General features: G+C 38.8%; 1 protein-coding gene across 1 annotated transcript in view; it reads left to right on the top strand.

Annotated features, from left to right (window-relative positions):
- gab2 (GRB2-associated binding protein 2) overlaps positions 1 to 12,139 on the top strand; it is a 74,777-nt gene extending 62,638 nt beyond the window's left edge. The window contains exons 4-10 of the mRNA XM_082181173.1: positions 1,515 to 2,089; positions 4,091 to 4,188; positions 4,542 to 4,827; positions 4,982 to 5,072; positions 6,504 to 6,603; positions 6,749 to 6,871; positions 7,903 to 12,139. Of these exons, the coding sequence (XP_082037299.1) occupies positions 1,515 to 2,089; positions 4,091 to 4,188; positions 4,542 to 4,827; positions 4,982 to 5,072; positions 6,504 to 6,603; positions 6,749 to 6,871; positions 7,903 to 8,046 (1,417 nt within the window). The 3' untranslated portion in view covers positions 8,047 to 12,139. The remainder of the gene's footprint in view (positions 1 to 1,514; positions 2,090 to 4,090; positions 4,189 to 4,541; positions 4,828 to 4,981; positions 5,073 to 6,503; positions 6,604 to 6,748; positions 6,872 to 7,902) is intronic.
- The last annotated feature ends 3,558 nt before the right edge of the window (positions 12,140 to 15,697 follow it).

Genomic DNA, 15,697 nt, shown 5'->3' with positions numbered 1-15,697 from the left:
CTATACCTATCATTCACAAACTAAGTCTCTTCACACAAATATTCGACCTATTCCATAAGTTCAAAACCTGTAGAAAGTAAACAAACATCCATGTGTACTAGCCATGCCAGTTTTACTGGAGGAATGTCCATGATGTTCTTCACTACCCAATACAGAGTGTCATAAACACTCTCCATCATTTACTAACAGACTGACCGTTCAATAGATTCACAAAAAAAAAACCTCTGTTTGAGCTAGGCAGAGTACATGTACATCTGTTAAATGACAGACTGAGGATCACTGCCTCCAGTGGTTGAATCTTAACATTACACACATACTTTTATGTATTCTTTACTTATATCTGTATACAGTATGCAAATGTGCTGCATGGGATACCCGTATGACTTTTCAAAATATGCAGCATACACAGCACATTGCATGCAATACTGTATAATGCAATGTGCTCAACTTGAACTTCCATTTGTTGTGTGATGAATAAAGTGCATGTAAATTTAGCAAAATAAAATCCCTTAAAGATAATAACTGGATGTCATGCTTAAGCAGCATAATGAAATAATGTGACCTCAAAGCAAACAGATTTTAAACTTTTTTTTTTTTAATTCATTTAATTAATGAGATTTTGAAACGTGTAATATTGGGGTTGATATTAAAAGATTCAACCTATGGTCATTTCATTGTCTTAAATATACAGTAGTGCCCAAAATAGATGTCCTGAGGGGATATTTGTTTTTAATGACCCTACAAGTTTGATTAAACCATTAAAATATGAGAATAATACCTTATATTTAATAAAAAATTTAATTTGAGGGAAGAACAAAACACTAAACTTGGTTTAAATGCAAACTACAGCAACACTGTACATTTAAAAAAAAAAAAATTGCAGCCTTACATTTGTAAGTATAATCAACTTTGATGTTTAAGTCATTCCAACTTAAATTACATTAAACTGACTTAAAAAATGAGTTGAATCTTGTATAACAAAAGTTGTTTAACTTGTTTTGATGAGTTAAAGCAATGTAAAAACATTTAATAACTTATCGATCATAAAATTTTGAGTACAGGTTGTAAAAAAATGCTTAGTAAAACAAAAAGCTCGCAGGAAAAAGCATACATCGACTACAGCATAATCAGTTATAAATATTTTGTTGCTGTTCATAATGTCTTTGTATGACAGCCTGGTCATAAACTATGTCCACACAGTTTGGCATGTTTCATTGCGTTATCAGTAATAAAACAATTGACTCCAAGCACAATTATGCAATATGCTTATGCAATATTTTTAATAATATTTGATTAAAGGATGAAGATGTCAAACTTTCTATCACTTTTGGCCATTACTGTAGTTTGCCTTGTCAACATTTGAATGATTAATTAGTACAGCGTTATTTAATAGTTTGGCTATAATAGATTAGATTATTCATTTGTTTGACAAGTTATGGATGTGAGAAAAATAATGCTTGACTGTATAAATATGTTCTCATAAATAACTAACGGAGGGCTTTTTGGTCCCATAGGAGTGCGAGTTTCTCGCAGGCCTCGCGCAGCAGTCTTCTGGTGGGCAGTGACTCTGCGGTTCAGAGACTCTCTCATGGTTTCTCTCACTGTCTGAACGGGATGGGCGCCCAGCTTCACGGTTTCTACAGTTTACCCAAACCCGGCAAGCATCAGCAGGCCCCCTTGCGGACTGACTTGCGTGACGCTTGCTATGTCCTGCCCAGGGGTTACAGCTCCGAAGGGCCATCAGAGCTTGACTCTGAAGACGTCTACACTTATAAGACCCCCAATAACACTCTAGCAGCCCCTCAAACCAATGAGCAGCGGGCCCTCGACAACTATGATTCACCCAGCAACCCTGGCTCTGTGTACCAGATCCCCCGCACGTTCGATAAGAACCACAACGCCCTGATGCCGTCCAGTGCTGACTCCACAAACGCACCTCCTCCCAGACCTCCCAAACCCAGCCAGGGCTCAGAGTCACGGTGGGGCGTCCCGCTGTGTGTGGGGGCTCAGAACGGAGAGGTCTCCACGGTGTCCGTCATCCCGAGGAGGAACACACTGCCGGCGGTGGAGAACATCAAGCTTCACAGGGGTACTACAGTTTTATTAAATCTGTTTATTTTACTAGTCATGTCTCCTCTCATCTCACCTTTCTTCTTGCTTCATCTAGTATCTCCTGTCATTTTGTTTGTTTTAATCTGGTATTATTTTGTCTCCTCTCATCTCTATTTTCCTATTCTCATCTTGTCTCTCCATCCCTCTCGGTTTCTCTATCATCTACTCTAATTTTGTCTTTTGTTTATTTTAGTTTTGCCTATTTTCTCATCTCCTTTCATTTAGTCTAGTATCCTTTCGTTTTGTCTGTTTCTTTTTTGTCTTCTTGTTTGTTCTCTTCATTTCGCTTTTCGTTTCTCTAGTTTTTTTCTCACCTGTCCTCTCATTTTTGTCTGAGACAAGAGAAGATTGGTGAGACAAAACAAGGAGAGACGAAAAGTGACATGAAGAGAACAAACGAGAAGAGACGAGACTAAAAGAAACGGACAAAACAAAGAGATACTAGACAAAATGAGACAAAAAGAGACGAGACTAAAATAAACAAATGACAAAATGAGAGGAGATGAAAGCGAGAGGAAAGGAGAGACAATGGGAGAAGAGACAAGACAAAAAGAGAAAAATAGAGATGAGAGACAAAATGAAACAATAAGAGACAAGATTAAAACAGACAAGGTAAAATGAAAACAGAAAAGGAGAGATTAAACAAGACTAGATTGAGACAAGAAGAGAAGATTAAATCAAACAATCTAGTCTTGTCTCATTTTGTCTCCTCTCATCTCTCCTTTTCTGTTTTAATCTCATCTCGTCTTTTATTTCCTTGTCACTCCATTCCTCTCATTTTGTCTCCTCTCATCTCTCCTTTTCTGTTTCAATCTCATCTCGTCTTTTATTTCCTTGTCTCTCCATTCCTCTCATTTTCTCTCCTCTCATCTCGTCTGTTTTGATCTTGTCTCATTGTTTCATTCTCATCTTGTTTCATTTAGTCTCATCTCTAATTTTCTCTTTTTGTCTCGTCTCTTCTCATCTCGTCTCTCCTTTCCTCTTGCTTTGTCCTTCCTCTCATCTTGTCTCATCATCTCTCCTTTTCGTCTAATCACATCCTTTCTCTTTCTGTCATTTCTCTTGTCCTCTTCCTCTTGTTGTGTCCAGTATCTCCTCTCATGTTATTTTAGTCTCGTCTTTTCTTTTCTTTTCTCTTTTCATCTCTTCTCATGTTGTCTTCTCATCTCTTCTTTCCTCTCATTATCTCATGTCTCTCCTCTCATCTACTGCCTTTTAACCTCATCTCTTCTCATTCTCATCTCATGTCATTTTGTCTCCTGTCCTTATTCTTGTCTTTGCTCTACTCTTTTTGCCTGTTTATTTTAACGTCTCGTCTCCTGTCTCTCTACTTGACTTGTCCTCTTCTCAAATGCTCAATCAGCTTTATGAACTCATTACATAAAGGCTGTAGTCTCTACACTTTGCAGCTGGCCAATTTAATCTTTAAGTTCGATTAATATTGTTTTTACCTCTCCGCTAACTTTCATTCTTGTTCTTTTCTGAATGTGTACGCCTGATTTGAAACCAAGAGGCAATCTGGTCAAGGTTTATTCTGCTCTGCTAGGAGGCTAATGAAATTCAAGCCATGCAGGCAGCCCCAGAATGGCTTGTTCCGGCCTGATAAGCAGAGAAAAAAAAACAGCAGACACAATTCAGTGATTTCCTAGTGGTTTGCGCTCAGACTAGTGTGTCTGCAGGAACAGGAAGTGACCTTTTGACCATCCTCGCCTGATTCCCACACCTGCGCTTGGTAGCCATGCTCCCATGGAAGCAAATCGGGAGGTAACACGACATATGAAGAAATAGCCACAAATAACGCATTTGTGTGAAATCAGAATTTACGCAGGAATAAAAAGCTTGGTCTGATTTGAACAGGATGAACTGCTCAAGGGTTTTACGACCGTTCACCCCCCCCTGAACTGCTGATCACATGGCAGACTTGTTTTTACATATATATATTTTTCTTTTCTTTCTCATACCCACTCCTGTGTTTCAGGATCTTCTTTTGAGACCAGCAGTCACCAAAGGCCAGTCTACTTCAACAACTCTGGTCAGTCAGTGGAGTCTGTAAATGATGGCTTCAGCTCTTACCTGGTAAAGCAGCTTCTATAACATTTCTACTTCTTAGGGTCATTCACAAGAAAGTAGTGCCATTTGAAGGGTCACTTTACCGCATTATTTGATAGATTTGAAATTTCCTTATTGTGCCTTATTTTCAAAAATGAATGTGATTAAGTTCAGTACTCTGTTAATTATATCCGTAGTAAGTCATAAAGACACAAATGGCACCATTTCCTGATAGTGACCTCATAACTCACAGAGTCACAAACTGACAATAAAAAGTCTATTCAAACTACACAAGAACAAACGGTGTGTGTCACAGTGGTTTCCACCACTGATCTGGAAACTGTGTAAGCTGAATTGTTCTTCTTTTTTTTTTTTTTCAGAGAACTAAAGCCCCATTGACCCGCTCCGATAGTGCCGGCTCTGAGGATAACTATGTACCCATGAATCCCGGCTCGTCCTCCTCCCCTCTCAGTGCCGCCCTGGCTGACAGTCCTAAAAATAATTACATTCCCATGAGCCCAGGTCCTCACCATTTTGACTTCCCAGGATTCTCAGCAACGTTGCCGGCCAGGAAGGGCAGCACAGCATCACTATGTCTCCGACCCGGCCGACTCAGTGACGTCACACCGCCACCAATCAACCGCAACCTTAAACCTAACCGGACAGGTGGGCGGCACAAGCACAACTTACAATGTTTATTTTCAGTGTTCGGTTAAAACCTGTAAATCTAGATTACAAGAATAGATTAATTAATTGCACAATTGTTATGGACAAATAGTTTCTACATAAAACAAAGGTGATTGTTTGTCTTGGTTTGCAGCAAAACCAACACCTCTTGACTTAAGGAACAATGGCATCATTGATGAACTTCCCTTCAAGAGCCCCGTCACCATGTCTTGGACAAGACCAATGTAAGTGTGTAACAACATTGCAGTACTATTATTAAGATTTGCAGTAATATATTAAATCCACAAGCAACCCCATGATAAAATTATTAAAAACTTTATTTGTTGTTATACTACGGGCCTGTTGAATGCTTGAATCTGGTGGGTTGATAAACGTTCTAAGGTGTGCAATTATTTTCAGGGAAACCTACAGCAAAAGTAGTTCCAGGCAGGTTTTTACCGCATTACAGTTCCATATCAATTCGCCAAATGATTTCAAAGGTCTTTACAGCCTACAACAGCAAAAGAAGCAAAACCCACTACGACACTGACCAAGCAAATAAATATAGGAAACAATATGAAAAAATAGAAAATTATTTCCATGTTTTTTTTTTTGATAAAATTACGTTTTGTTATGCATGGAAAATACATACTCTCTTTCTCCCGCTCTCTTTCCTACTCAAACGCACACACATACAGATTCAGTATAGACACACACTCGCACAGAAACGTGTTGTCAGCGCTGCTCTGATGATTTTATCAGTAAAATAGTTTAACAACTTTGACTATAATGAAATTTTTCACTAGCGAGGTAATAACTGCGCAGTTCTTGGAACAGATAAGTTTACAAGTTTCACTATTAGTAGAGACGCTGCTGCCGAACAGACTCAGGTAATTCACACACACGTAATCTCTCTCTCTCTCTAACTGCATTAATAACTGCATTAGTCTGCTATCAGTGGCTCAAGCCTCCATTACTAGCTCTAAAATTATGTTTTGGAATTAGCAATGGAGTCTTGGGATGAAATGCGTCAGAAATTAGTCCTACACACAAGAGCGTTTTAAGGACAAAAACCTGACAAATGTCTTGAAATACTTGAGGTGTGGTAACCGCAGTATAAGTGGAATAATTGACTCCGGGCCAGTGAATTACTATAAAATAATACACACCCGAGGTGTAACATGTCGTGGCCACATTACCACCTTGGGTGTGCATTATTTTTCTAATAACTCAACAGCCTGTTGTCAATTATTCCTATCATACCTAATTTTGGTCAGTTATATTGATGTCTCGCGTAGCTTTTGCCTGACGTCATGAGGTCTGGGCTCTATAGTCACTTTATATGGCCAAAGACAAGGAAGAGTTCGTCTGACTGACATGTAAAGTGAAACAACCACAGTTTGTTTTTGTCAACGTCATGGCAATGCACGCCATGCAACCAATCATATGCCATTCATTCAATATCAGCATAAAAGTTAAGGCAAATAGTGGCACAACAGTCTGCATTAAAACACCTCAAAATTTGTTAGAGATGTCTATAAAGTCTGTTCTCAGAATTTTAACCCATCTGAATGAAAAAGCGAATAATGCTGTCATGCAATGGATCTTTTAACGATTAATCGTGCAGCTCTAACCAAAGGAAATGATTGAGTGATTCAGTTTTGCTTTCTTTACAGGCCTTTGAACTCCATCTCGTCACAGCACTGTCGGCCCATCTCAACCCAGAGCATCACCAGCACTGATTCTGCAGACAGTGAGGAGAACTATGTGGCAATGGTGAGCGAATGACTTCAGGTTTAGCATTTTATTCACTGTGTTGAACTGGCATCAATGTGCATTGGAGATAGAACCTGAACCTGAGCCTTATAGTTAGTACCAAGTTCTTTTTCAGTCTCGAGCTATTTCTCTTTTTTTTCTGCAGCAAAACCCAGTGTCTACCTCCCCAGCGATGAGTGGTACCAGCAGTCCTGCACCCAGGAATTGTGGTAATGTGGACTATTTGGCCCTGGACTTTCAGCCTGGTTCCCCTAGCCCACACAGAAAGGTATGTATAACACACTGAGTTTACATCAACTAAAAAGGTCATCATCAAGCACTCAAAATGAGTCCCCTGTGGACACCTTTAGTATGCTAACTAAGCCAAACGCAGAAGATAACATGTTAAAACTGTTTCCTGTGTGCTTACGAATCTTTTGCTTTAGAATTTAATTCTCTGTGCCACATTGTCAGAAGTTATCAACTAATCAGAATAGACTTCCACGATTGATAGATGTTGCCTCATGAAATTTTATTGGTTGAGATTGAACTGTACCTGGACTTATTTGACAATCAAAGATGGATTTTTAATTTCTTTACAATGTAATACTATTTAATAATATTAACTCTTTCCCCACCTGCATTTTTTAAGAAGGCCCTCAGAATATTTTGTTGTATGAATATCTAAACATGCAATATATCAATAGAAATAACAGACCCTCTGCTTTTAAACGAACCCTGTATTTTCTACTGCACAAGAGGCGTGATCATGGGCATATGTTCAAATGACTCTGTACACAATTAGATAGTCCTTCAACCAATCAGACCAACGATGCGTGTGACATACTCTGCAGAGCGACACGAAAACTCCAGGCAGGAAACATGTCAACAAACATGTTGGTTTGTAGCATTGATCAGCGGTTTGCAGAAGCAGCAGTGGCATCGAGCAATTTTTGCAGTTTGTGCAAAAAAAACATGAAAGTGAGTGGTATGTACACCCACTCCAGCGATTTGTTTGCTAAACTAAAGAAGCCATTGAGCATCGTCGAGAGGTTAAAAGGAATTGGATTGACGGTCGTGCGAGAGCCAATAGCGCGCCAGGTGGATAAGCCAATTTGTGATTGGTCCCCGCAGATTTTTAACGGAAGCAGGATAGAAGAATATACAGGTTTCCAGCCTGAGCTGCAGGGCGAAATCAAATCGCCGGCAGATCGGGCTGGATTTACCCAGTCTAAGGGAAAGAGTTAATAAAATGTATCTTAGAAATAGCATCACTTCACATCCTTTCACAATCTATAACATATTTTATCTTTCTTATAGCCGTCCACCTCTTCAGTGACCTCAGATGAAAAAGTGGACTACGTCCAAGTGGACAAAGAGAAGACACAGGCCCTTCAGAACACCATGCAGGAGTGGACAGATGTGCGACAGTCAACCGAGCCGGCTAAAGGCATCAAGTCCTGATGATGTTCAAATGTTCACACCGAATGTGTTTCTCCCTGTCACTCGAAATGCTCTTATACCGTTACACCGTGATCCAAAGTGGTTTGCCTGGGACAAAATAGCGAATGATGCACCAACTAAAGCCATAGATCCAATTCATTTGGTCTTTTGAAGACAAAAACCCCACTGAACCTCCTGGACTGTCATGCCATGCATGTTAGACTTTTCAAAGTTCAGTGCAACCAAACTTTAGCCACTTGCTCTCTGTGAGTGTAAGCGAAGAACTATAAGTAGTGAATCTTCTGTGGTATTTGACATGTTGGAAATCGTATTTAAAACTAGTTAATGGTTATTTGTGCAAAATATTCAATGTTAAAATACTTTCATCACAGCTTAAAAGTCAGAGACAACTTAAGTTGCTTTTCCATCCGTTGGGCCGAATGGTTCTAAGAATGGTAAGCAACGGTTATAATTCCACTTGAGCTTGGTTTGGTACGGCACGATTACGAACCATTCTCGGCTAACAAGTTTAAAACAGAAATATCTGATCATCCTCCATGTGGTTGCTTACATCTCATATCGTCGGTAAACTCAAGGCAACGACTGACGCATTTGTATTCAATTCCAAAGATCTCTGTTATCAGCCCCACAGTGGAAAATGAAACCATATCTGTACCGGCAGGCCGGATCGGCATGGAATGGAACGGTTAAGCAATGAGAACGGTTTTGCCCGACGATGGAAAAGCGGCTTAAGTAAGCCATTTGTAGTTTGACCGCCCCTGAAAAATGTATACTCTGTGACTCTATCATTGCTCTGTTCATTTGAGTATCCCAACCCAGCCTGACATTGCACCATTGGCTCAACCAATGGCGTTAGTTTGAGGCCAGCCTGACCAATAGCATACAGGTCGAGTGTTCAGATAACCTCAAATCTGTTTGGTGCCCCTAGTTGTGTGGAAATTACACACTTCAACTTCAACAGTGTTACAAAAGCAGAATAGTACTTCAAACTAAAGTTTTCTGAAATTGTGGAGGTCTGCCTTGCCATTGCAATTTTTTATAGATTCATCAAAGAGAACTATCATTGTTTTCCAATTTTTAGTCAAGCAATGTAGGAAAAGTTAGAAAGAGATTCTTGTAGTTTTTGCATTCAAAGATTTAGGTGTTTTCACACTTGGTCTGACAGTGGTTCACATGAGTATTGGCCTATATGTGAATGCAAAGCTAGACCCCTTTAAATCAAACCAAACTCAGATTATTTTAGGAGGTGGTCTGAACGTGTAGAGTTTGCTTATATTACGCATTGTCAAATCAAAGGTAGCATGCAAAAACTAAAGGTGTGTTTCTTTTTTATTTATGGGGTCTTTAAAAAGATAGTTCACTAAAAAAAATGAAAATTCTGTCGTTCCAAATTCTTATAGCCTTCTTTTTTTTCTTGCATGTAATGTACTGGTGTGGATAAAAAAGAAATATTCATGTTAATACTGCACATATGACAATATCGTAAATAATCCAGTGCCAGTAACTATGAGGTTGACACTCCAACACAGTAGGTGGCAGTATTCCACATTAATGCTGGTTGCCACCCGTCACAACAGAAAAAAGAAGACGACAAACACTCTCAAAAAAGTTAGCTCACCAGTGTGAGAGTTTTTTGGATTGCGTAAAAAAGAAAGTGCCGATTAACAGAAGTTCTTCCAGATCATTTTCAGATCTTTGTACGCATTTGTATAGTTATTGTTACAAACTCTCTCTGCTTCCCTACACTCATATTTTGAGTATGATTAATTTACCAAAAAAGAGAGAACACAAAATAAATATTTAAAAGATGAAAATATACTGTAGATATTGGGAAAATATTGTGATTTCTTTTGGCCACGATAATCTCATAATGTGACTGGCCTAAAGGTCCGTTCACAGCAAGGACGATACCAGCAAGAACTATAACTATACAGTTTTAATAATCGTTTTAATTCAGGGAGAATAGGAAAGTCTGCACCACCAATGACATTGTTGGAATCACTTTCAGCTGATGAATGATTGAAACACTGACAGCCAATCAAAATCCAGCCGACTTTAAAGAGCTTAAGCATTTAAAGCGGCAGACGCCAATATAGTTATCGAATATACTTACCTTTATAGTTATCGTTCTTGGTGCGAACGGGCCTTTAGTTCATGAGAGTGAATAAGTGATGTCAAATTTTTAATTTTTGGTTGAACTATTCCTTTAGGCTTCCAGCAATATGTCAGAAGGGTTACAGATCCTCCTTAGCTAACTTTTTTAAGGCAACACGTACTAAGGGCACATTTACACGACAATGATGCACTAAAAAACGGAAATGTTTTTCATTTGCTTTTTTTGCGTGTAGATGACAACATTGTCAAAACGATCCCCGCACAGATCCGCGAAAGCGATTAAAAAACGCATGTGCATGATGTCACCATTTTCACAAATTCACGTTTTTGCATTTTACACAGAGGCGATAATGGTATTGTTTTAAAAAACTAGCACTTTGAAACCCGATTTCAAAGGTTTGCATTTTCAGGCCCCCAAAACGCTGTTGTCGTGTAAATGGCCACAACACAAAAAGTTTCCCGATTTTAGTTGAAAGTGGTCTCGTGTAAACGACCCCTAACAGAAAGAATTATGTGAACAGTGTTTTACTTGGCTTGCTATCTGATAAGGGATAATGTGACTATCTTTCCCTATAATACATCTCTTCCTTGGCAGTCATTATGTAATAGGTTAGAGCAAACTTACATATAAAAAAATATGTATAATAATACATATAAATTTGTTAATCTCCTTTATGTGTTTTCCTCAGAGGGGATGTATATGTATGGACAGGTAAACACACTCACATTTATCTGCAAACGCTCAGTTATTACAGCAAAAAGGCTTCCAAATATAAACTTTTCCTAGTTTCAGCAAACTGGCCGGTTAATGTGAACAGCTGTAGCTGTAAATCAGTCCTGATTTATGCCTGTTGAGATTAGTGGAAGGACTCATGTTGTGTTTATGGTAGACACATTACATGTTTTGTAGGCTGGACTAGCTAAACAATTTGGGATAAGGGAGCATAATGGAAGGGGCACAGAAATGACACACTTCACTGTTAAACTGTGATCATTTATTTCATTGTAAACATTGGTTTAGCCGTGGAGTTGGAACACTGTTTTGTTGGACAACAGTGCTAATTATTTATGAACGAGTATGATGGCATTTCTTTCAGTAGCCTAAATGCGTGATAATACAACAATATTAGCGTCATTTAAGGTTAGGGAGATTTTCTAGGAATGCAATTATATTTAAATGTGCTTGCTGAAGCATAGGGGTAAAGAAAAAAAAGCGGCATATTCATTCTCAGTCAAGAAGACTGTAGAATTTGTCATTTCTTTCAGTATTTTATGGTGGGCTGGGACCTCCGAATAATACTCCAATTCTAACAGTTTAGGAGGGTTTTTTTGCCTTTGAACTCGACATCATTTCATATTCCAAAAACCATTTTGTATTAAGTTAGTTTAAACTTTGCATATGAGGTTGTAAGTGGTCTGGACTTGTTAAATAAACCTTGCGTAGATTGTCTGTTAGATCCAAATCCAAATCCTTTCATCAGTTTAAAAATGTGCTTTACAAGACTGACCTTATTTTATGATGTTAAACTTTGTGGGACATTTAGTGGCACTGGCATTGGCCTTAACGGTTCATTAACGTTTAAGTGAACTTACAGGCTGAAATTGGTTTCTTAATGTCTTTTTCTATTCTGAAAATAAAATGTAATGTATTGTTATGGGAGAGTACTAGTAAATGAATATAATACTTGTGTGTGTGTGAGCTGTAGTGGAACTTATGCTGTAGTTTAAGGGGCCAAAGCAGGGCAGACGAGAAAAACTATACTAATGTCTTTCATTGAGTGGATTTTTCTGTATAGCATTTCTGTTCAACTCTTTGTCGCTTGTGAATTAATTTATTAATTTATTATGTGTTTTTGCAGGTGGACGAAAGATGTACAAAGAATGAACTTGTGGCTCTACTAACATTAATTTATGCTATGTGTGCTGATTTTGTGAAGCAATATGCCAAGCAAAGCCAGTAAAATGGTCAAATGTGGTACATTTGAGATGTCTGTCCTTTGTGGTGTTGTTCTATGATATTATACTTCATTTTACTAAAATGAATTCAACTGCAAAAAATGTAAAACACATTTTATCAAGCGGAAACAATTAGACCATTAATTATCTCAATTAAAAATAAGATTTAGCTTTTGTTTCTTAGGAACTTGAGCAGTGCCAAACTGGCAAACCTTATTTATATTCTTCATCAACAGTACACAAACTGAATCATACAAACTATTACAACTTATTATAAACAATATCCGTTAGCTTGCAAAGTTAAAAATCCAGAATTTCCTACTGTTGTGTCATTGCACTTGTTGCTTCAATACGATTATCCTAACATCATGGCGTGGAGACTGATGTCTATGACATTACTATGGCAACTGATGTAGATAATGGAAACTGACTACACTCTCTGAACAAAAAAGATCCAATTTAATCACTTGACTGATAACAGCATGAACAGTCAGTCCTAAAGATCAGATCTGAAAAACATGCAGTCTGCTGTGTAAACAAAGTCACTGGCTGAGATCTACTTCACTTGAACATCATTCAAAGCTTGTACACTTGTATACTTCCAAAGTGTTGATTAGCAAATGCTTTCAGTTATGTCTGTAAACTGTCCTATTTCCATTCCTCCTCTATTCCTTCACATTCCCCTCCAATACAGACACTAGTATGGAGTTCTCAAATGGTGTTTGAGATTAGCCTGCTCTGCTAATGAGCTCTAGTTCCTACTATGTTGATAAGCGCTAGTCTCGTGTAGCAAAACCTTCAGACTGATGGCAGAAGGTCTGAACTCCATGGCAACTTTCATTGGTCAAGGACCGCCCACATGCAACCAATCACAGTTTGTTTTGTTCAGCATCATGTTTTAGAGGCGTGAAAATGTAAAGTCGATGTCCCTACTATTACAGACCAGCGTGTAAAACTCTTGGACGTCTTTTCATCTCATACATTTGAAATTCCAACATTTAGTTGATCCTGATAAGCGCTCATTATCACTGTTGTAAACGCAATGCTTTCTTCTTCCATGAGGGGGTTTGGCGTCACAACAACGGGTTTTGTTTCCAGGTGGACCATTAAAGAACGCGACACGCATGTCTCCCAAAAATCCTGTAGAATTCATTGACTGAAATGACTGAAACTTCCAAAGCGTTTCCAATTTTGTGTGTCTTATACATCAGACACCGCCAACGGTCCGTATGTGTAATACTGAGGCTGAGACTGATGGCATGTTTACATACCAACAATGTACTAAGAACTACTAAAAAGTTAGCTTTTTTGCATTCATTTATTTTTTTTGCATATAGACGACAACGTTGTCAAAACGACGAAAATGACTAAAATGCTGTATTCTGCTGCCAGGCCAGTAGTTGGCGATGTCACTTTGTAAAGAAACACAACAAGCCTATAGACTGAACCAAGTGTGCCGCACAAGCCCTGAAAAGTGAAGCCAAAACGTCTCGATCGCCCCCCGGTGACTGGTCCTAGTATAGGTCATAAGCCCCGCCTCCCCGTGTTATTCAACGGGACGTGAGACCAACTAAACAATTAAATTACACTTCAAATATTCTTTTTCCAAAGGTGGTTTCTGTCATTTACTGTAGTTTTTATCACGCTGATGTAAGTTCAAGTGTCTGCTTTTAAAATAAGTTTGTTTTTAGTTAGTTATGCGATGCTATAAAAACAGTGGGGTGGGGTAACAGCTGTGTTTGACAGGTTCTCTGAGCGAAGTAGTCACTGAATCACCAACGTACTTTTTTTCGGGATCTTCGGAGGACTGAGGAGATTATATTTACTTTATTTTAACAAGCCTCTTGTCGTACTGCAATCAACAGACATCAAAATTGGAGCAGAACGGAGGAACGGAGCAGACATATAGGCCGCTTCAAAAAAATGCAGGGAGAGTGCATTCTGCGAGAGTGAGGGCAGAGGGCGGGGAGTTGATTTCGTGGCTTTACTTCCTGCTCTACTTCCTACTGTGCCGGTCTGGTCCCGAGATCGCTACTGCGCAGACTCAAGTCCCAAGATGTCAGTGCCATATCGGGACACTGGCGGCTTCAGTTCTCACCAATGGAAGAGAGCGAAGGGGCGTTGTCCAATTTTTTACAGTCTATGGACTGAACACGTAATACGCATGCGCATGATGTCACCGTTTTCACAAATTTGCTATTATGTAATTTACACAGTGACGATAACGGTATCATTTTCAAAAACTTGCACTTTGATACCTGTTTTCAAAAGTTTGCATTTTCAGGCCCCCAAAACACTGTTGTTGAGTAAATGATCGGCCAAAACGCATAAAAAGTTTTCCGTTTTTAGTTGAAATTGGTGTCGTGTAAACGACTCCTAAGTGACCCCAGTGACCCTGGTAATGGACTACTACTGGAAACACCACACATTTTATGTTTTCCTAATCACCATGCCACGTTCAACATGTAATAGGTGCACCAGTTAAGGGGCTGTTTACACAACGCCGTTTCCAACTAAAAACGGAAAACTTTTTTGGCCGTTCATTTACACGACAACAGCGTTTTGGGGGCCAGAAAAGTGAAAACGTAAACTTTTGAAACGGGTTTCAAAGTGCACTTTTTTAAAAACGATACTGTTATCGTCTGTGTAAACTACACAAACACACATTTTTGAAAACGGTGACATCATGTTCATTACATAGAAGTGCATAGTGTTTTTTTGTTTTTTTTAAGTGACATCGCTGACTACTAAAACACAACGTTTTAGTCGTTTTTCTCAGATCCTTGTGAACGGGTATTGTTTTGACAACTTTGTCGTCTGTATGCGAAAAAGGCAAATGAAAAACATTTCTATTTTTAGTACATTGTCATAAAAACATACCCTAAGAGAGATCCAAAATGTCCACTGTTGTGGGTAGGGAAACACTGGAATAGACTGCAATTGTTTCCATCCAAGTTATGAATTTAATTTATGCTAAAACACAATGTTTATATTAAAACAATCTGTGAATACAGTAGTCCTTCCATCCTATGTCTTCAAAATAGCAAAATATTCTTGAGATTTTATTATAAGCTATTTTATCATGTGTGCTAGTTCAAGGTGTTAAACATGAAACTTGCATATTTTGAACTACTTGCTGTCAGTTTGTTGTCCCAGGGCAGTCCAGTGCTGTTGTGATGAGTAACAGGCTGATGATGTGAGTTATTTGCCCACACTATGACAGTGCAGATAGTGGGCCACTCCCTGTGACTCCTGCAGTCTGAACATCCCCAAAGCCCCACTGACCTCTTCTGGCAGAGGCTGGAATGACTCATTCTGTATAATATATTAGACCAATAGACATTGGCACCCAATGTCAATGAATCAGTTGACAGGTCGTGTCTACCTAGGTGGTTCCCTAGGTCGTGAATCAGTAGTATATCATATACACAAATTTGGGTTGTGGTAAGGACCCTGGCTCACTAAACATTGATGACTCTATTTCCGGTGACTTGACAGCGTCCTCATTGTACAACTAGTATTTATGAACAACAGCAGAACTGTGCCCAGTTGCATACATTTAAGCACCTTAAGTGTAATC

The sequence above is a fragment of the Leuciscus leuciscus genome, assembly GCF_965113295.1.
Source record: "Leuciscus leuciscus genome assembly, chromosome: 9".
Lineage (NCBI taxonomy): Eukaryota > Metazoa > Chordata > Actinopteri > Cypriniformes > Leuciscidae > Leuciscus > Leuciscus leuciscus.
This window is presented reverse-complemented; position numbering and strand designations above follow the sequence as displayed.